The sequence below is a fragment of the Wolffia australiana genome, chromosome 10, assembly GCF_029677425.1.
Source record: "Wolffia australiana isolate 7733 chromosome 10, ASM2967742v1".
Taxonomy (NCBI): domain Eukaryota; kingdom Viridiplantae; phylum Streptophyta; class Magnoliopsida; order Alismatales; family Araceae; genus Wolffia; species Wolffia australiana.
This window is the reverse complement of record NC_135844.1, coordinates 17,619,411-17,640,485: the sequence shown is the minus strand read 5'-3', so window position 1 is coordinate 17,640,485 and position 21,075 is coordinate 17,619,411. Positions and strand designations below refer to the sequence as shown.

Below are 21,075 nucleotides of genomic sequence, written 5' to 3'. Positions count from 1 at the left end.
TGCCCTCGCCAACCACGCGGTACACACACAAACCCCATCCTCTCATTTCTCTCTTGGTAGGCGCTCCTTCCGATAGCTAGGGGCTGCTATCACATTGATCGTCTCGGCATGCTGACCCTCCACACGTGGCATATCCTCTTGACGGCAGGCCCGCAGGAATGGAGGATTGCGTGGAACACTGCAGGTGGTAGCGCTCATCCTCCGGCCTAACCTGAAGCCATCCTCTCAAGCCAGTGGGGTGGAATCCACCCACCTCGAATGGAGTCCTCGCCACGCACTTCATCGATGCCATCTATCGAAGGCGAGGGCAGCTCCACTCGTGCTTCATCACCGTCACGTGGGGGGCTCCAGTGAGACGTCGACATCAGCACTTCCCCGAGCACCTGCCAGGTATCACTCATGTATCTTTTTCTTTCTGCACATGGGCGTGGATGAGTAGGATCCAAGTGTAATTGAGATATTTATACTCGCTCCACGCCTATAAATATTGTTAAACACTTCATTTTATAAATAAAATCCCCCCTGGGTGGCGTCTAGGGCACGGCTGGATCGGTCTACAGGCACAACCGCAAGGTTGGACGTACCCAGCACCGTGTTTTTTGCTTAAAAAAAAAATTTTAACCTAAACCCTAAACCCTAAATCCTAAACTTTAAACTGTGAACCTTAACCCTTGAACTGTGAACTGTGAACCCTAAACCTTAAACCCTGAACCCTGAATCCTGAATCCTGCGCCATGAACCCTGATTCGTAAACGCGGAACCCTGAACCCTAAACCTTGAACCGTGAACCCTAAACCTTAACTTCTAAATCCTAAACCCTAAACCTTAAACATCAAAAACCTTTCATTGTGTTTTGCATTTTCTACTTAGAAAATCCTAGGTTAATTAGCTAATAAAAATAATAATAAGTGTTCACATATAAACATTGGGTGTCATGATGATGTTCCTTTTTTTTCATGATGATGTTCCTTTTGGTTTTTGCTGACTCAAAAATCACAACTTTTAAAGAGTGAGTTGTGGATTTCAGGTTTTTAAACCCCATTTTCTAGGCTTTCTACTTGATGTTGAATATTATCCGAGTTTTTTGTGTGTATTGGTTTCTCGAAAAGGAAAAAAACTGACTTTTTCTTAAAGAGTCGGTGGTGGGCTTTAGTAGTTTTCAAAAGCCTTTTCTATGGATTCTTAAGTATGTTTAAGTTTACAAGAGTTTTTCTGTGTATTACTCTTTATGATGCAAAATTATTAGTCTTTAAAAGAGGGTTGGGTGTGGGCTTTAGTGACCTCTTAAAGCCCTTTTCTAGGGTTTCTTGTTGATACTTCTTTTGTTTGATGTTTTTGTGTGTATTGGTATTAGTAATTGGGAGCACTTGAGCTTTCCAAATGATGTAGTTTACTTTTGAAAGCTTGATCTTAGGCACCATGGCGGACAGAATATTGACTAGAGCCTTCTAGGAGACAATCTTCCTTGGAGCCCCAGCGAGAGATTCTTGATAGGATGCTTCGAAGAGTTCTTCCTCTCTGAGTGACTCCTCAGCCATGGACTCCAGCTTAAACATCCATAAGAATCCATGTATTGGTATTAGCAAAACTAGAAGTTGACTATTTCTTAAAGACACTGTTGAGGGTTTTCGTTGCTCTTAAAAAAATTTCTAGCGATATTTCACAATGCATATTTTTGCAGACCAAATAAACACGGTTTTTAGAGACTCAATTGTGGACTTTAGGTTTTCTTTAACCCCATTTTTTAGGTTTTCTCCTTGGTGTTATATTTTATCTGAGTTTTTGCATGTATTTGTTTCTTTATAGCCAAAAATGACTTGTTTTTAGAGAGTCGGTGGTGGGCTTGAGCTGTTTTTAAAAGCTCTCTTCTATGGATTATTATGGATGTTTAAGTTTATGAGAGTTTTTTGTCTGTATTAGTCTTTATAAAGCAAACTTATTAGTTTTTTAAAAAAGGTTAGGTGTGGGGTTTAGTTTTCTTCCCTGGCCTGGCCCGACGTCCCATGCGGCCTTTGCTGTTCGAGCTTCAATGACACATCCAATGACTGATTCAATCATGGACGATAGGAGAAAAGCTAGAACATGCTGGTCGTAGTACCACCTGTCATCATCTGGGTCCTCGCCCTCTAGAGGAGGCTCATCTGTAATCTCGGATATGAGACGATGAGACTTGAGAATTGGGAGCACTTGAGCTTTCCAGATGATGTAATTTTCTTTTGACAGCTTGATCTTAGGCACCATGGTGAACAGAATATTGACTAGAGCCTTCTAGGAGACGGTTTTCCTTGGAGCCCCAGAGAGAGATTCTTGATAGGATGCTTCGGAGAGTTCTTCCTCTTTGAGTGACTCCTCAGCCATGGACTCCAGCTTGGGCTCTGATACCATGTTACAGATGGTGCTTGACACGATGAGAAAGAAAGACACTTAAGAGAGAGAGATGATCAAGTGACATAATTAGTAAAAATTTTTAAAATAGAGAAATTGGATGGATGGTACTTTAGTACATCGGGTGGCTGTATTTATAGCCTGAGAGAATCGACTTAACCTAACAACGGTTTGTTTTGGCCAACCATGGTTTGATTAAGCATCGTTTAGCCAACCATGAACGGGGAAGATGCATATTACAGTAATTGAGCATTGGCATTCGTGATTTGTCATGATTTGTCGTGATCTGTCACTGCCACCATATCTTCTTATTTTGCTTTAACATCTCACTCACACAATTTCCCTCTCGTAATGTCTCTGTATTGAACTCTCTCCCTCTCGTCTACTCTCTCTCCTCTCTCCCTCTCACGTTCCCTCTCCGGCTCTCCCCCTCAAGTTCCCCCACTCTCCATCTCTCTCTCTCTCTCTCTCTCTCTCTCTCTCTCTCTCTCTCTCTCTCTCTCTCTCTCTCTCTCTCTCTCTCTCTCTCTCTCTCTCCTTCTTACCCGCTCCCTCTCTCCCTCTCAAACTCTCTCACTCTCAGTCTCACCCTCTTACTTTATCACTATATCACTATCTGATTCTCTCCCTCTAGTATTCTCTTTGCACTGCATTATCTCAGTGTCACTCTCTCCCTCTCATTCTCACACTCTTTAACTCTCCCTCTCTCACTCTCTTATTATCCAACACTGCTTCGGCACCGGAGGCAACATTAGGTGACCTAGTCAACTAAACATTGACTAGTCAACATGACCAACCGAACTAGATAGAGACCGAGACCAAGACGGAACTCTAGGTCTAGGGTTAAGTTTTTGGTAAAACTGTAAAACTAGGCTGAGACTGGACTGTGTCCTTCCCTAGCGGAGATATAAACAGATGGCTCAGTTGCATGACAGATATCTCAGCAGTGGTGAAGATATCTCAGCAGTTTTGGGATGAGCCGTTTCCTAGATAAAAGGGGTCAGGACAGGATGGTTTATGATTTGATGGTTTGGACTATTTCATGAAACTTGGGGCGCAGCCCGAACCGGCCTGTGTCCCCGTCCCCGCCAATGGTGCACCATATTGGAGAGTTCCATGCAGGCATCCATCGGACTTTCAAAACCAATTTCTAGTTCATCAATAGAGTTTTGTACATGATCATCCAAGAGGGGACATATGTTTTCCAATTAAAGGCCAAGGTTGCGCTGGTGGCACCTGAGCGACTTGACATAGAGCAAAATGTTGACAGCAGCCCAAGGGACGTGGAGAAAGGTATTAAAGTGCCACTAGGAATAGAGGAGAGAAGACGGACCTAGAAGGAGCTCCAATGCTTGCCCCGGTACAAGACGACACCGTGGGTTATGGCATCAATGAGGAGTGTCAGCTCGGCGAGGTGCCGTGGTGGTGGGAGGTAGCTGCTCGTTCCTTGACGCAGGGTAGACCATGAGCGCGATGGCACCATGGAAGATGGAGCGGTGGCAGAGGCTGGTGGTACAGGGGTGTAACGTGGTCGTATTGCAGGCAGTGGCCAAGGGCAGTCGTACACAATGGTCAGAGTGGCCGAATGACAAATCAGAGAAGGAGGCAAGGCAAAGAGACGGCAGTGCAGCGTGGTGGTGTAACACAGGGTGGTGGCACGGGCAAGAAGGCAATGGCGAGGCGACGCAGAGTGATGCAGGGTGGTGGCTCGTGGCAGCACAAGGGATACAGGCCAAAAGCAGCATGAGGAAAATGTATGTTCGCAGGACGCGATGATGGATGCACAGGACTCTTCCCGACGGCAACAGCTACAGGCGTCGGTGACGTTGATCAAAGGCTCACAACAAGGCAGATCACCAAATACAAGTACCATAACTCAAAAAGAAGAACTCAATAATCTTCATCAACTAGCAAAACAGGGTTTGAAGCAGTTATATAGAAGCGGCAAGCAATCGCCGGAAGGAAGAACGTGAAGAATCTATTTTGCAGGGATATTTCTCAAAAATAAAGTTGGGATACTTTTGCACTGGTCGTCGCAAGCGAGCTTTCTGACCGGTCTCCACCAATGGAGAGACCATGTTCTGCTGGTCCATCGATGCTTAGGTGTTCTGGCCCCCATGGTCACATTAAGTACAAAAAACCATACTTTTCTACAATTTCAAGATGAATATATGAGGAGAGTTCTAACATGTTATTTGACTAAATGCACATGCTCCTAGTAGGGTTTAATATGAAATGTAAATAAATTATGCCTTAGTGAACTCTTATTTAATACCTTTATAATGAGTTATCATAAATCCAAGCAACCATTTCATGAACCTTAGGGTGACTGCACTTATATATCTAGTTTTAGTGTACACTTATGAGATTAAAACTTGGGTGAATTCCACTAATTTATTTGACTTATCCCTATTGAAAATCTCATTTACCTAACCCTATTTAAGTCCCCTCCAAGCTTTGATACCTCCCCTCTATTCTCCTTAAGGATTCTTCTTTCAATCGGCTGCCTTGCTTGACCTTGTCGAGCTTTTATCCATAGATACATCGAGAGCTCCACTCCCTCACCCGAGATGCCAAATTCAGGGAGCTCAACATCCCGCCGTAGTCCTTCTCCGACGGGCTAACTTGCACGAACATCGGCGCCTTGGAATGCCCACCTGCGATCCCAATAATGAACACAACCAAGAAAACAAGGACATGCAAGGAACTGTACCGAACTGAACTGAAATTCACCTAGAGAGTCTTGAAGCAAGCGGGTCAGCTTCGAATTCCTACAAGGAATTCGAAGCTATACCGACCTTGTGTTGCACCGTCGAGCGTGTGTCTTCCTTGGCCTCCAACGCCTCCAGGACTTGCAACCACTATTGCCTGTTCGGCGGGCTTTGCAGGTTTGCCTTGGCCTGGAGCTGCCCTTCTAGATCTTTAAGCTTCATTTGTGCCGGCAAATTCAGTCAACATAATTTAGGAAAAGGCTATCTTTCTGTACATAAATCTTTAAGCAACAATACCTTTTCCTGCATGCTTTTACACGATGGGCCCTCATTCCTTAGCTCGCCCTCCAAGCTTTGATACCTCTCCTCCATTCTCCTGAGGGATTCTTCTTTCAATCGGCACCCTTGCTTGACCTTGTCGAGCTTTTATCGATAGACACATTTAGGGGGATGGAGTTTTCCCTTCAGCTGAATTATATGCTAGAACTGGGATTACTATCTTTCTTCTCGCCAGTTGCTTGGTCTTTTGGAGCTCCCCATTGATGACTTGCCTCTTCGAAGGGCCAAGCTCCACTCCCCTCACACGAGATGCAAAATTCAATAAGCTCAACATCCCACCGTAGTCCTTCTCTGACGGGCTAACTTGCACGAACATCGGGCCCTTGGAATGCTCACCTGCGATCCCAACAATGAACACAACCAAGAAAACAAGGAGATGAAAGGAATGTACCTATAAGGAACGTGGCTACGCTTGTTGGCGAGTGCAGATATCATGTCGTTGAGGGTGAACAAGGACTTGTTGATGCTTTGCGCTTCCCTGAACTGCTCCCCCTCTGGGTCGGTGTTGGCCAGCCTCTCGCTTTCATCCAAGTCCACGAGCTAGAGCTTGTTGTTCGTGTTATCCACATTCACCAAGTTCTTCACCTTCACCTGCACGTCGAACACGTAATGAGAACGATTGTTGTTCTCGTTGATGTTGTTTGAGCCAACGACGAGCGCACTTCTCCCAGGTTGAAGCACGTCCCACACTTCCTCTATGTGCATAATTTGAATTGACCCAAGAGGATTAGGCTATGGCTTGCCTCTACACAATTATCTCATTACTCTCATAGTGCTTCGATCGGCAATGTTTGATTGACCCAAGAAAAAGTCATTTAGTAACCCCCACATACAATCTTAAATCAGCAATGAGCGAATGCACAAAGTCATGCATGAAGTTTTACTCCTGATCAACACTGTGAGTTTACTGAATGGGGTTATTCAAGTAAGGTTGATCTTAAAAACTTAAATAAGCACATAAAATGAACTAATTTATGACACATGAAAATTTTATGATTTTCATGTGTCATAAATTACCTAACATAAAAAATGACTTGGACATATTTTATAATTTTCAGATGATAAATTAAATAAATTTATCACATAATAATCATGAAGTATTAGATATCATCAGCCGAAAGTAATGATGGTGATTGGCTCGCTCCATTTGATGAATAAATTAAATAAAGATAACATTCCTTTCGGCTAATCAAATAAGAAGAAGATGAATGAATAATCACTAGTTTTCTAGGCCATCACTAATATAACACCAAAATCTCCCATCATTTACTTGACCAACCATAAACATGCATACATGACCAAATGTTTGTCATTATCAATAATACTCATTTTCCATAAAACAGTCTCATGTTTAAATTGAATTAAAACATGTTTATCATGCCCACGGTAAAATATAAATATCTCACATGACCAAATGCAGCCTATTAAATGTTCCTTGAGCGAGAAATTGTCGTGCATTCTCTATAATACCATTCCTACCAAAGTTTTATCCCTGAGGTGTTCCAGGTGTGGTCTCTCAATAAAAGGAAAAATTATTATATTTCAAGGATACTACTAGTACATGGGTGATACGTCCCATGTCTCTGATGTTGTAAGTGTTAGGTTATCAAACTATGATTTAGTGGTTGAAAATAAATTTCGATGTAGTGGAAGATTGATGATAAATTCACAATTGATTTATGAACCAACAATAATCAGACTAACTTATTCGTAACTTGTTCTACCCTTGACTTTCTCCTTGAGAGAATATCTTCAAGATGTTGATGTGCTAAGCCTCTAGACATATCCATGCAATCAAGATCCTGTTGGATCTGTTCTAATTCTCCAACTCTTTTTGATCTTGCCAGCATCAAGTCCTTCTGATAGAGTGAGTGGAGAATAAGATAAAGATGAAAGGCGGCCAGATCTAGCTGGCATGGCCACCTAAAATAGGTGCCCCCCTTATTTGTACTTATTAGAGGATTTTCCTAAAAGTCCTCATGAATAAAGTCTATCCAGCAACATCCTTTAATGTTTCACTTTTGAACCTCTAGGCTCATATACAAATCTAGTTAAAAACTTTAGTTAGTTGATAACCTTTATTTGTGAACCTTATTAATTAACTATATCAACATATAGATTAGTTAATCAATGATAAATCTAACCTAATGAATAGGTTAAGTTTTTTGCCAGTGGGGTGTTATGCCACATCCCATGCTCCAGAAGATATAGAGTAGTATTTTACTTCTCTCATGTAACATTTTCCATCATCATTTACCATATATGTATAATCCCTTGTCCGTGCAAGACTCTCAAATGACAGCAACCAGTTCATCATCAAATCGTAATCCATCATTTAGTAAGCACTGATGTGAAATGGGGATCATTCAAGTACATATTATCCACTATTCTCACTGCCCCTGGCCAGGGATTTAATGCATCTTTTTGCTCGAGTCAATCTGCTCATATACTTAGGGCAGACGATCAAATATTTACCACTTAATCACTTTTTTGTATTTCTTGTTAAGTTTGAGATAAGACATGTTTTAATCCCATGGTTAGAGACTCATATGTCTTAGTCAAACATAGATGTCTATGCAAAATATGCCCTTAGTTTAAATGATTGTGACCTGAATCAACCTAACTAATGTTTAGATATAATACCCTTTAGGGATTCCGAACATTACTTTAGTCAAATATTTTCTCTAATGAACATCGCTTTCTATCATTAGTGTCACCACTCTAATGGACACAAGATCAACCATACTTATCATTAAAGTAAGCTCAGATAGTGTTATTCTAATTGGATAGTTTGAGGTCCATTTCACTTATCCATAAAATAGGAAAATTTATAATGCACCCTCACAAATAAGCAGTGTATTACAATCTTTTTTAATTCGCTATGTAATTGTGCATATTCAGGAACTTTATTATAAACATCACAATACGATCATAATTAATAAATCTTTCTTTCAATAAAAATTCATCAAAACATGGAAGTATGATTGGTGTGATGGCCACCTAATATCCATCAGTAGGTCCATAGAGGTTGATGCGGAAAAATGAGACTAAAGGTTAGTGCTTGGTGAAACATTACTTGTCACAACTTAAGGCTTTCATGTAAGAATGAAGAGTATATTGTTAAACATGTGTCCTTCTCATGACTTAACTACAGTGAAGATAGATGTAGCACAAACTGTTTACTATGCTTGATATTTTAGTATACATATTTTAGATAAAAGGCATATGAGACTACCTTTGAACATCATGGAACTGTGTGCCATGCCCCTTCCTTTAATCCTATGCACCTAGCCAGCTACAAGGAGACTCTTGAATACGTCTAGACCCTCATAAATTATGCATGCTTCTTAGGATAGCAATAATATAAGTTTCCTATGGGATTGCTAATAACAAAAAATATTTATGGGTAAATTGAAGATATTTAGATGCTTATTTGTATTAAATATATTATATATGTGTGTTATCAAGCCTAAAATGATTAAATCCATATTTCAAATATATTTTTTTGAATTTTGTGAGTTTATAAGTGTTTTTAGAGATTTAACTGACAACCTATTTTGAATGAAAATACATTTCTGACTCAGAATATGATTTTTCTTGAATATTTTGACATATATTCATCAAGATATTTTAATACTTTTGGGCTTTATACTTAACCTTATATGAACTATTAAGGTCATTTTGAACTGATTTGCATCGTGCCACATGTCGTTGTTCAATTTGCCAAACAGTGGGCAACCAATGATTCACTATTAATGAGTTGGGCCACTTATTAACCCTTGTTAATGATTGGTGTCAGCTCATCATTTAAAAAAACCATTATGTCATCGCAACTGGAGCTGCCATAATGGCTCTAAGCTAACAGTTTGTTTTAATGCAGCTGATGATGATGACGAATGAAAAATATCCTTGTATTTTTTTGTAATAAATGTGCGCCTAGATCGAGGACGGCAAATTTTAAAGAAAGAATTTGTTAATGCTTTATGTAATCAAATATATACGGCGCAAACTGATGGGTTGTGAGACACGTGGCACACACGTGTCCTTTTTCTATTGCTCGTTATTCAAAATGCATTGACATTGCGAGTTGATGCAACACCATGTGATACTTCCATTTCTTAATATAACTATTATATGACTATATGTTTATGTTTTTATTATAACTTTTTCAGAAAGTGACATGTGGAGTGTCAGTAGGATGGCGAGAGCCAATCCAAGCCAATGATTGCATTTAGTACCATGTTGAAGAAAAAACCCTAAAATTAAAGTAAAGATACTCACGAGGATGATGAGAGATAAATGTTTGGATTTAATCAATGGTTAAAAATCATCCAACATGAACGTTTGATATCTAACAATCAAGAAGGTCAATCAAGACAAAAAATTGAGGCTAGCTTCATCTTTTTGTCATCTATCCATCAGTGTGGACTATCCATAAATTCAGTGCCCGATCTTTTTAAAAAAACATCTTTAAGCTCACTTCTTCGTAGAGAGGTAAATTGAAAGAAAGTGAAGTTTTGGGAGTCCATCAGGGCTTCTCTTGGTGTATTAAGTGCTTGGATAAGGCAACATATAAGAGGAGAGGTTGATCTGCATCAGAAATTTCCCTGCTCCTGGCGGAACCTAGGGATCTGAGGTTAGTCTTTTGTCTTACATTGTTTTTTTTCTTCAACACATACATTAGCTAGATTACTAATAATTATCCATCGCCATCCACAATCATCCATCACCAAATATCATCATCTACCACATACATCACGTATCATCTACCTCCTATGTCACATATCATCTACCGCCTACGTCATGTATCATCTACACCGTCACGATCTCATCCGTCTTTCCTCTCTATTTTTCTAATGAATCATAAAGCACTCTCAACCCATCTCACTCATTCCCTACATCCACCACCTTCATCACTACATATCACCCCATCATCTCCATAATGCCTTGTCATCAAACCCTCATTTAAATCATAGACCCTAATTTAAACATTTCTTCTCGTCATTTCCCCGTATTCATCATCTTTTCTTATTAATTCCTCGTCGCATATTCCTCTATCCTACTCTCTCATTTTCACCCGTGTCATTCATGTTCCCCTTTCTACCACTCATGGTAATATTCATCTTATTATTATGAAATATTTATTATCCACATCTCATCGCACCATATTCATCTTATTACTACCTCCCATCTTATACAGATTCCTTCTCATCCACTTAAAATCATCGTATCTAGAGAGTTATTTTGCTAAGATCTGTTATCTGTGGAGACAGTTGTACACATCCATCCACTACTCAAATCAGCAACGATTTAATTTCACCCCAATTTGAATTTAACATTAAGTCCTTTAATACGACCAATGACTTAGTGAATTATTATGAAATCATTAGACAGTGAGCGTTACTCTTCAAACATGTATTCTAAACATTCCAATTCAAATGATACTTGAGATAAACATCAAAACTATTAAAAAAAGAATAGCCGTATCTGATTTTTCTTACTTGATAGAAAGGCTGATCCTATGGCCATTATTGCAGTCCAAATCAATTTCTGACCCAAATAATTGAGGTTTGGATTCGATCCGATCAAACCTTCGATCGATCAGATCGAGTCCCCCGTCCCAAATTGATATCGTCCTGTTGATTCCATCTGATGGGAACAGGCCCATTAAACTATTTTTTATTTTCTTTTCCTTTTACAAATACTTTTTTCTATTGTATTTTCCCTTTTAGTTAAAAAGGAGACATCATGGAGAGGCTATATAAAACCCTCTTGTCACGCCCATGAAGCAGGAAGTTTTTTTAGAAGGAAAATATGAATCCTCATATTCACCGCTTCCGCGCCTTATACCTTTTTTATGCCAAGGGGGATGCCAAAAATCAATTATAAAAAGAGGTCTCCGTCTTGCCGCTGCATGTGGCCGCTGCTGCGCCAAATTATCTCATGGTAACGCTATCTCTGCCTGCTCGCACTAGCCTGTAACATCCTCGTCACCGCCTCGTCATCTTCGACATCATCTTCATTGCCGTCTCTGTCGCCCTCATCACTGCCACGCCTTGTCCGTGTGTCTTCCCCATCACGCACTTGACCCAACAATTCAATGAAGATCTTGGTAATCCCTTAATTTGATTCAAGCATTATTAAAAGTTACCTTCGTTGTTACTTTTATATTGAAAGTATATATGTAAAAAAATAAAACAGTTGTACATGAATCATGAAGGTCTACATAAATTTGGATCAATGATTAAATGGATGTCCTAAAGATAATTTAAAATAATATAGGTATTCTACAAATGACTATTGGGCGGTTTGGATTTCATTTGTCATTTTCTCAAGGAAAAACAATAGCGTATCCTTATCCGCACATCATTGGTCCCATTGTCAAAACTGTGAAGTACTTGTTCGTTAGCGAAGTACAATGACTTCTTTGCGCTTGTGCCACGTAAGGACGGTGTTCACTTTTTTGGAGGGGGCTTATCTGTGGGTGGTGGTTGTCAAAACTTTCCGGTCTTATCTCATTGTCTCTGAACTGTAGCCCGGTTAAGAGATGTCTTTCAGCGCCTCCATTTGCCCAACTTAGATTAGGGTGCACTTATTGCGGCTTTACAAAGAACGTATGAACTGGGGATTTTTTTCTCCGTCTCTTTTAATTCATTGCTACAATATCAGGGTTCACCAGCACCACATTTTAACGTCTAAAGTATCGTGGTCGCGTATTCCTCGGTTCAGAGTTGCGGCACTTTTTGAAACTGATACTAACCCTCAACTAAAATGATGGCATTGAGTAGCAGAATGTGATGCAGATGAATATTGATGCCCAGCAGCCACTTTGACGTATACATGCAAACTCTCATCGACAAATTTTAGAAAGGAAGCGGAATCAGACCTTAGTATTGCATATACCCTTCTCATAGGAAGAAAAAATAGCATATAATTTTCTGGTATGTACACTGAATCAGCGAACGGGTGTTGCCGCAAAACTCAGCCGCAGGGAATAATAGGACAGAGCACTATCAGGAATGGACTAGACCTGGTCGCAAAAATGCTTACATACATCAAATATATACGAGTCCAATCTTGTGCGTTGGAAAGACCATTCCCCGGCATATAAGGAGAGTCATGTCGATGTTCTAGAGCGATCTGACAGCACGGAGTCGCTCCAGGAGAGCATGAATTCACGGGTCAAGTTGGGCAAGTCTGCAATAGCGGCCACGGATTAGTAATCGTGCTTTCACTCAGGGGCTAAACAAAAAATAATGGAAAAGAACACAACGGAGAGAAATTACAACCTCTGAAGAGCTCAATTGCAACAGATGGAACATCCAATTCGCCCTCCACCAACCTGTAAATGTCAACCAGCTGCAAACAGGAAACGGTCCGTCATTGACCAAAAATATTTAGGAAATTCTGTTAAGAGCGCGTTCTCAGGAAATCTTGAAATGGGTCACTTAAGGCATTTTTTGCAGTAAGATTCTCAAAAAACTTGGCAGACCTCTTGTACATGCAGCCTCGAGTCTTCAGTAAAAGCCATCAAGAGCTGACGTCTAATACCAGAATCGATCAAGAACATTTTGGCCCCATCTTTGATGGTCTCCGTGAGATCTAATCTTCTTTCAGCTTGGGAACTCCTCGACTTTTCCCTGAATGAATACGCAGAGGAGATGTTGGACGTAGTTCAATTTAGTAAAAAGGTATGATGATAAGCAGGGCTAAAATTAAAGAATTACAGGTCCTTGGTCTTCAAAGCGGGGTTGAGATTCATCTTTGCAACGTTTTCCTTGGCGAGAACAATCAGATTTTCAAGTCTTTTCCACTGGAAAAGTCCATCCTTGAAAAGGACCTAGACGGCAAAAAAGGATATGCAACCGAATTGAGTAAAAAATCCTTGAAAATGCAACCGCCTGGTTGAATCCCCAAACGATAAATCCAGAAGTATATACACTCAGTAAGGCCCATAAAAAACATATTCCTTGGAAAACTTCGATGAGCGCGCATGATAGACAAATTTTATAATTTAATGGCATAACACAAAACTAAAAGTTTGGTTTCACTGACCTGTATAAGACGCTCTCGCAATGCAGGATTTGGATCTGTCAAAAGCCGCTTCGCTACATAGGGGTAGGCCACCTAAGACCAATATCAAGACAAAACGGTGGATAACCTCGTCAGAGTTAATAAATGTACATATGAACGAGTTAAGAAAGTGGAAGAGTATGATGTAACAAACAATGAATAAAAAAAATGCATTCTAGATGTCGCTACTAAGTTACTGCAGCAACCAGGAGTTAATTCACCTCAAGAAATTTGAAATCTGGACGGAGAGTGAAGCATATGCCTTCCTGTGTCAGTAATGAGCGAATGACGAGAGAAAACCTCTCCGGGATACGGATAGGATACTGGTACACAAGCTGGTTGAACTTTCCTGGACGATCGACAACACCTCAAGGCTAGTTAGAAGGGCAAGAGCCAACAGTAAAATTAGGAAGCCAATATACTTTGAAAATGTAAGAAATGAAGATACCTGTCACGCTGCGAAAATTAAAGTCAGCGAGTCCTTTTCCGACGGAGTTTTGCCAGATCGCCTCTAGAGCAGGAACAATGGGAGATACGTCTGTTTCAGGTGCAAGAAAGCCCAGCCTGGTGAAGTCATTCGCCATTTCAACATAGTCCTCGTTCACCGCATGGACAACAGCATCGATCAAGATTTGTTTATTTTGCTGCACATTAAAAGACACCCGCAATTTTAAAGATCAATATATCAAACTGAGGAGATAGGAGGAAACTGAAATCTTAACAACGTAAAAAGTACGGCTGTACTAAAAGAAGACATGTGTTCCACCGAAACTTAACAGAGAATTGTGAATAAAGGCATCATATTATTTTCATACGTGTGGTGTGAATAATATTAATGCAATCGTGCGTTTGGAATAATATTCGGCCCCGGATTTCACTACTCTCGCCAAATCAATACACGATAAGATTACACCCAAGCCATCGGTCTTAGAAGTTTGCCAAAACCTACATATCTGTGCTGTTGAATTCATGTCGCGTGTTCTGGTTTTGTAGCATGTTTGCGACAACAAATACATTTAAGACTAAAAAACGATGACCAACATTCCCAACAAAGGCTACAAAGCAGATTATAAGGATGGAGGTAATTCAAAAGAGAAAACACAGTAGGCACATGTTTTTTTTACCTGACTGAGCACAGCCACGTTCCCAAAGTCTACATACGCAATCCGACCATCCCTCATGGCAAAGATGTTGCCAGGGTGAGGATCTCCGTGAAATAGTCCAAATTCCAGCAACTGTCGCAAAGCTGCACTCACTCCCACTGTCAAAAATGCCTCAACGTCAAGCCCAGCCTCTTTAATTGCCTGCATAGAAGAAAGATAGGGCGTGTAAAACGACTGTCGGTCCATTTTTGAAAAGAATTAGGTTGAGGATGCCAATTCGTTTGAGGAGCTTTGAATAACTCCAGTGAAAGTTAGATAGATCAGACTTTTTTCTTTTTGAAGAAGACAGGGAAGAAGTTAGATAGGTCAGACAGATTATCTCACCTGAGGGTCTGTACACCGTATTCCATCAATCCATTCCATCACTATGACACGCGAGCCAGAGAGCTCCCTATACACTTGAGGAATCTTGACAGAGGGATCATTCTTGAAGTTGTCTACGAAATCCTGAATGTTTCGTGCCTCCTAAAATAAAATGAATCAGATAAAAATAAGGATTGACATGCTGCGACCAAAACAAATAAAATTAGTAACCCGGTAACAACAGTGCACAAAGAAATTCTGAAAAACATGGATACGACTTTAAATTGGTATGAAAATCGATTCATCAGATTTTTCAAACTGTATTTTGAAAACCCAAATCACTAAGTGATGGGATAGGCAGTGCTTGGGTGTCCTCAACCCCCTCCCCCCTCCCCAATAATCAAAATTGTAAGATAGAAATAACATGTAGCATGAATTAATCGTGAAACAGGAAATAACATGTAGCACAGACGGAGATGGCAAGAGTTTGCATACCAGGGTGTAGTCCAGCTCTTCCAGGAGCTTCTCACCGAATTCATCAACAATTAACTCCGCATTGCAGCCCAGTTTCTGCAAACTGATCCCATTCAGGAAAGAAGCCAGGGTCCTGAAGAGGAAGAGATCCCTGTAGATGATTGGCTCGATCCCTGGTCTCTGAACCTGTTGTCAAATTCAAAGATCACATCACTTTGCTAGTGGATCAATCAATTTCCAAAAATGGCGAAAAGGAGTGAGACGCGAGGGCGCGAAACAAGGACCGATTGTTTGAGAAATTAACCTTGATAGCTACATCTTCCCCTGTGTCCCGCAGGGTTGCGCGATAAACTTGCCCCAAGCTGGCGGCAGCGATCGTCTGAGAGGATATCTTACTAAAAACTTTTTCAATGGGCTGACCAAGTTCCTCTTCGATGATCGCAAAGGCAACCTGCACAATTAGAGCAAAAATTTTGAAGTACGGTATGGAAAGATCCAGGAAAGAAGCGGAGTGAGTTGACGTAAGATGCCATATCGAAGAAAAAGGATAAGCAAAAGGACTAGCCCATGCGAGGAATGGTAGCAAGCCATGACGAACCTGATTAGGGAAAGGAGGGACGTCGTCCTGGAGAATGCAGAGCTCGTTCATGTAGTCCTCTCGGACGATGTCCGGGCGGTTGGCCAATACCTAGAACACCGAAAAGATGAACACTACAATGGCTGGGGGTAGAATTGTCGGGCAGATCCCGAACAAGGCGAGAGTTGGGAAGGATGGCTTCGGACGAGCTATTCTGACGAAGGGGGAAGGGTTGAGAGCAGTACCTGGCCGGCTTTTATAAAGGAGGGGCCAAGATCGCAGAGGAGCTCTCGGAGCTGGCTGGCACGGAAGGGGACGACTTCTTCGTCGCGGCCGACGAGACAATCGTAGGCGAGGGAGGACCAGTAGAGGCCCAAGTTCCAAACGATTTCGACCCCGCGCGAGGCAAGGGAGAAGAAAGCCCCGGGCCTCGGAGGTTCCCCCAGCACGCGGCGGCGCACCGCCTCGGGCGAGTATTTGCGGAAAGGAACGCAGACTCCGCGCTCGATGTCCAGCTGCTCCAAGGCCGCCGTGCCGCCCTCCCGGTCGGCGCCGGCAGCGGCGGCCTGCGAATCCCGCGACAGAGGCGGGCTGGCGGTGGCGGCGGCGGCGACGTGAAGTCGCCGATGCCGATTCAGGAGCCGAGGGCGGCGGCCAAGGCCGGAGGAGAAGGACGGAGAGAGCGGGCGCCGCAGACGGCATGGCTCCTTGAGCTGCGGGAGAGGAGCGGAGGAGGCGAGGGTAGACGGGCAGGTGCAGGCTTCCATGGCGGCGACGCGGAGGACTGGCAACGGGACGGATGGTGATCCTCCGGGCAAGGCGAAGGGGAGGGGGGCGACGGCCGTGGAAGCTGACCGCACAAATAAACGGAGAGGAGAGGAACAAGGGCGAGAGACAAGTAGTGGGTCCGGCGTGGCCCCCTTCATTCCCACCCACAAACGCCTCTCTCTCTGTCTCACCTGCTGGCGTGGGAGTGGGCTCACGCCGTCGCGCGTCTCATGGCCCAGCTCTCCGCGACGCGGCGCGCTCTTCGCCTGGAGAGTGGAGATGGATAACTCCTCCGCGTCATCCAGATGACCCACCAATTATTTATTCTCCAATTATTTCCGTCCCAAGTAAATTATGAACAGATCGAGCCCTCGTGGAGGTCCATCCCGGCCGGGCCAAGAGGAAGAGGGCCAGCGAGCGAGCGAGAGAGAGAGAGAGAGAGAGAGAGATAATGAGAGAACTCTGCTTGATTCAAGCTGAGAGCGACATGGTTGTGTACGCCATAGATCGATCATACGAAAAAGGAGGAGAGATTCATCATTGGTGATTTGTAGAGGAGGACAGCGGCATGTTGGGAAAAAGAAGGCCATGGAGAGTATGAACATGCGCGATTAACAAGCAGCAAGCGTCATGGCGTCTTGAGAGAAGAAAGATCCACGGCACGGGGGAGCGCAAAAGATTTGTGTGTAGCTCGCTCACTACTTCTTCAAGCTCCCGCGGATGCCGGGTTTTGGCTTGGACGACTCGGCGGAGGTGGTGGCGTGGAGGTCGCTGAGCCTAGAGCCGTCGAAGGGGACCTTGGGATGGCGGGCTTCGTGGTGGATCTGCATGGATTTCACGTCGGGGGCGGTGACCTTGCAGAGGGGGCACTCCAGCCTCGCGTGTCCGCCCTTGTCCTGCCCGAGCCGGTCGGCCTGGCCCGCCTTCCCGCCGCCGCGGTTCGTGGTCGCCGCGTCCAGCTTGGCCGCGATCTCCTTCGCCGTGTGCTTCTTGGGCTTCGCCTTTCCCGTCATCTTCCTCCTCCCTCTCTTGTCGGCGTCGCAGCGATCGCTCCTCCCTCAGAAACTCGACAGTCGGCGCAACCCCTTCGCCGCTCTGGGATAAAAAAAAAGGAAACAAAACCCTAACCCTAGCCGAAGAGAAAAATCCTAAATCGGGCAACCGTTCTGTGGGCTCTGATACTAAGGAACCCTTGACCTGCAAATAAATATCCGTCGTCCACAACCGCCCCATCAAATCAACAGTCGAGATATTTCGAGTCGAATCTGGGTAACTGAGTTGGGTCTGCCGAAATCCGAGGAAGAAGACGGAAGACGGCCCTTCACGTCATAGGGAGGAGCCGAAGCGGAGGTGTTGCTCGTAGAAGTCGATGAGCTGCGAGAAGAAGACGCGGGCGGCTCAGATCAAAGTCCACATCGGCGGACCGAAAGCGCAGGAGACGAGAAGAACAGCAGAGAGGAGAGGAGAGGAGGGCAGGCGTACCAAAGCGGGGTGGCGGGACTTGAGAAACTCGTTGTCGACTTGGACCTCCTTTCCATCGGACCTGCGAGGAGGAACACGGCACAATCAGCGGTGCAGTGGGAATTTTATGCATCTCATTAAAGCTCATGACTGATCCAAGATCATCCAGGAAATGGAAGAGGCGTATCTGCACTTTTTGATTCCCAGTCGTGAGGAAAAAAAAAAAGGCAGGTCGGCATGACTCGGAATCTACATCAGAACTTGCGGTCCAAAGATGAAGTTGGAGAGATGATTCCTTTCGAAGAAAAAGAAAGAAGAGGCAACGTAATTTTCAACAGTTGGTCGAGAAATAGCAAGAAACTGGACCGGCCATCAAAACTCCAACAACAAACACAGAGGAACGTGATAGAGCCAAACTCCTTGCAAATGGAAGAATGAATAAAACGATTCATCAAGTATGGTGGAAGGCAACAAAATCTTGTCGGTTTTAATTTCTTCTGGCATAAGATTGTGTCACATGCGATTAAACTTTGGATAGATAGAGGATCGATTCATTTTGGACAGAAGACCTGTACCACTGAAGAAACATTTTTTTTCTGATCTTACTAAACATTGGCGTTAGGTGACGATAAACACATCTATTAGAAGATTAAACAAAGAAACGGAGACAATTTGAAGTAAAAAATTTTGCGCGTAAGAAGCTCAGGGGCAGAGAATCTGAACCTCTGTGCGACGAATGTCACGGACACTTGCTGTACATCATTGGATACGGTAGCAACGCAAGCGACAGCCTTGAGGATCTTCACTAAACGCTCTCCGCTGATATTCCCGTCGCCAGCTTCTGCTTTAGTCGAAGTACCATCTTCGTCCTGCGTTTTCTCACCCGCTAATCCTCTGGAACAAGTACTCTGGTCAGAAGCACCTTGCTTGAACCGCCGAACGGGGCCAGATTTCCTCTTCCGTGCTCCGGTGAATCGGCCAGGAGACTGATGCTGAGCGGGCGAATCAACTCTAGGAGGCTCGTTGCCTTCTACGAGCTGTAGATCGACGGAGACAGGACCGTTGTCGCCGTCCTCTTTAGAATTGGGCGCGGTCTTGTCGGTAGAAGTTGGATCGTGGTCGGCGAGAACCGTCTTCGGAACCTCTTCTTCCAGGACATCACCGCTCGATTCCACTTCCCGATTTAGTCTCTCGCCTGCCTCGCCGGAACACCCCTCTCCTCCTTGTGCTACGGACACTGGAGCTTCAGAAGGAACGACGACATCGCCAAGAACAGGAGCGGAGTTCGCGGAAACAGTCCTGGGCCGCCCCCTCGGTCGACGAGGACCGACAGACTCGATCCCTTGCTTGTCGCCGCGCAGCCGTTTCCTTTTGCCGATGGACCAGAATCCCGAGACCTTGCGCTTCCTCTTCCTCGTAGCCCCGGAGGCCTTTTGCCTGAGCATCGAACAAGCATGAATGGGTCGGGAAGGCAAACGAGAATTTGAAAGCGAGGGTGGAAGTAATTAATACCTCTCCTCGAAAGCTTCGATGATGTCCGCGCAGGACTTGACGTTACTGAAGGGTTCCCAGGTGTTTGCGGTCTCCGGCCATCCCCGCCTGGGTAACAAGTAACAACAGAAGATTGCAGAAACATGAAGAGAAAGAGGGAGAAGAATCGACGGCAAGCGCGCCAAGCAAAATAAATGGCAAGTCCCAGAGAAGAACCCGCACGAAACTTGAGAAAGGATTGAAACAAAAAAAAAAAAAGAGGGGAGAAAAAGGGAGGAAGACGTTAGACCACTTGATGAGGTACTGAAGCTGGCCCTTGCGCACCCTCTTCTTCCGAATGTCCTCGATCTCGTAGAAACCGTCAGCCAGCCTGGGGCGCTCCACCTCTTCTCCCTCTTTTTCCTCCTCTTCCCCCTCCTCTTCCTCCTCCTCCTCCTCCTCTTCCTCATCCTCCTCGGCCAAGGGCTGCTCTTCCCTCGCATCTTCCCCTTCGCCGCCCGCTAAATCAATATTGTCGGCCCCTCCGACTGCCTCCTCTTCTCGGGCAACCTCTTCCTCAGTTGCGCCTTGTGCCTGCGCATCTGCCACAGGCAACGAAGAAATGGGGGCGGAATTCCCATCGACGGCCTTCCTCCGGCCTCCGCCTCCGGATCTCATTCTCCCGGTGACTGCTCCTCTGCTCGACCGCCTCGGACGGGATCCTGGCTGCGTCCCGACGGGCCGCGGGCGCCGGCGCGCTCCTCCCGACGCCGTTTTCGGAGAGACGGCGGACATGGTAGAGGAGACCGGAGAGCCCACCCAGATGGACCCCGCAACATAATGGCTCTTCTGCACCGAGTCGGGGCACTTAAATCGCCCCCGAACCACCCAAACGTACCAAGTTTTGAGTGCCGTGTCTAAGAGAAAACCTCCCATCATTAACGCCATGATAACCAACGCGCTCGTTGTTAACAGTTACTAATAGTTAGCTAGGATCAGATAGTTCCCACTAAGATCACCAAATATTTAGCCATGTCTTGCCTAACCAGGGGACTATCCTATACGGTTATTTTATCCAAATATTTAGACGCCCCAAGATTAGCGAGTTGTTTTTTTTGTGGCACAAAATAGTATTCTAATACCTTATTGACCTAACTCTAATAATCGCATATGCGTGGACAGACCGTGTGTTCAAGTTTAAGTATTAGAAAACTATTCTGATCAAGTCACAGGAATAAAAGTTCAGCAGGCTCTCCACTTTCTGAGAAATAAGATTTATTTATACGAAATTAAATAAGTTGTACCTGGTTACAGTGAGAGGAGTTAACCCCCATTTTTCATCTAGTCTCTT

At 43.9% G+C, this 21,075-nt stretch overlaps 3 protein-coding genes across 3 annotated transcripts; all 3 read right to left on the bottom strand.

Annotated features, from left to right (window-relative positions):
• Positions 1–12,305: 12,305 nt before the first annotated feature.
• Positions 12,306–16,893, bottom strand: ACDO1 (Protein kinase superfamily protein). The gene is made up of 13 exons (XM_078581741.1): positions 16,271–16,893; positions 16,047–16,136; positions 15,753–15,899; positions 15,470–15,634; positions 14,996–15,136; positions 14,633–14,812; positions 13,957–14,152; positions 13,730–13,857; positions 13,491–13,562; positions 13,163–13,275; positions 12,928–13,075; positions 12,725–12,794; positions 12,306–12,632 (listed from the first exon to the last, which is right to left on the bottom strand). The coding sequence occupies exons 1-13, from the start codon at positions 16,790–16,792 to the stop codon at positions 12,553–12,555; spliced, it is 2,052 nt and encodes a 683-aa protein (XP_078437867.1). The 5' UTR covers positions 16,793–16,893; the 3' UTR covers positions 12,306–12,552.
• Positions 16,894–17,307: 414 nt separating this feature from the next.
• LOC144708428 (protein METHYLENE BLUE SENSITIVITY 1-like) lies at positions 17,308–17,984 on the bottom strand. The gene has a single exon (XM_078581742.1). It carries the CDS (start codon positions 17,804–17,806, stop codon positions 17,492–17,494), a length of 315 nt encoding a protein of 104 aa, XP_078437868.1. The 5' UTR covers positions 17,807–17,984; the 3' UTR covers positions 17,308–17,491.
• Positions 17,947–20,672, bottom strand: LOC144708321 (putative chromo domain-containing protein LHP1). Its single transcript, XM_078581564.1, has 5 exons — positions 20,035–20,672; positions 19,767–19,853; positions 18,978–19,691; positions 18,276–18,336; positions 17,947–18,167 (listed from the first exon to the last, which is right to left on the bottom strand). The coding sequence occupies exons 1-5, from the start codon at positions 20,670–20,672 to the stop codon at positions 18,120–18,122; spliced, it is 1,548 nt and encodes a 515-aa protein (XP_078437690.1). The 3' UTR covers positions 17,947–18,119.
• Positions 20,673–21,075: the final 403 nt, after the last annotated feature.

Bases quoted from the DNA above. Each gene is read 5' to 3' on its own strand.
- ACDO1 (XM_078581741.1), bottom strand. From the start codon at position 16,792: ATGGAAGCCTGCACCTGCCCGTCTACCCTCGCCTCCTCCGCTCCTCTC. The intron at 13,858-13,956 runs GTATCTTCATTT...TCGATCGTCCAG, and splicing joins TAATTTTCGCAGCGTGACAG to GAAAGTTCAACCAGCTTGTG. The intron at 13,563-13,729 runs GTGAATTAACTC...TATTGGTCTTAG, and splicing joins CAGATTTCAAATTTCTTGAG to GTGGCCTACCCCTATGTAGC.
- LOC144708428 (XM_078581742.1), bottom strand. From the start codon at position 17,806: ATGACGGGAAAGGCGAAGCCCAAGAAGCACACGGCGAAGGAGATCGCG.
- LOC144708321 (XM_078581564.1), bottom strand. From the start codon at position 20,672: ATGGCGTTAATGATGGGAGGTTTTCTCTTAGACACGGCACTCAAAACT. The intron at 18,337-18,977 runs GTTCAGATTCTC...TCCTCCTCGCAG, and splicing joins GTGACATTCGTCGCACAGAG to GTCCGATGGAAAGGAGGTCC. The intron at 18,168-18,275 runs GTACGCCTGCCC...TTCTTCTCGCAG, and splicing joins AGTCCCGCCACCCCGCTTTG to CTCATCGACTTCTACGAGCA.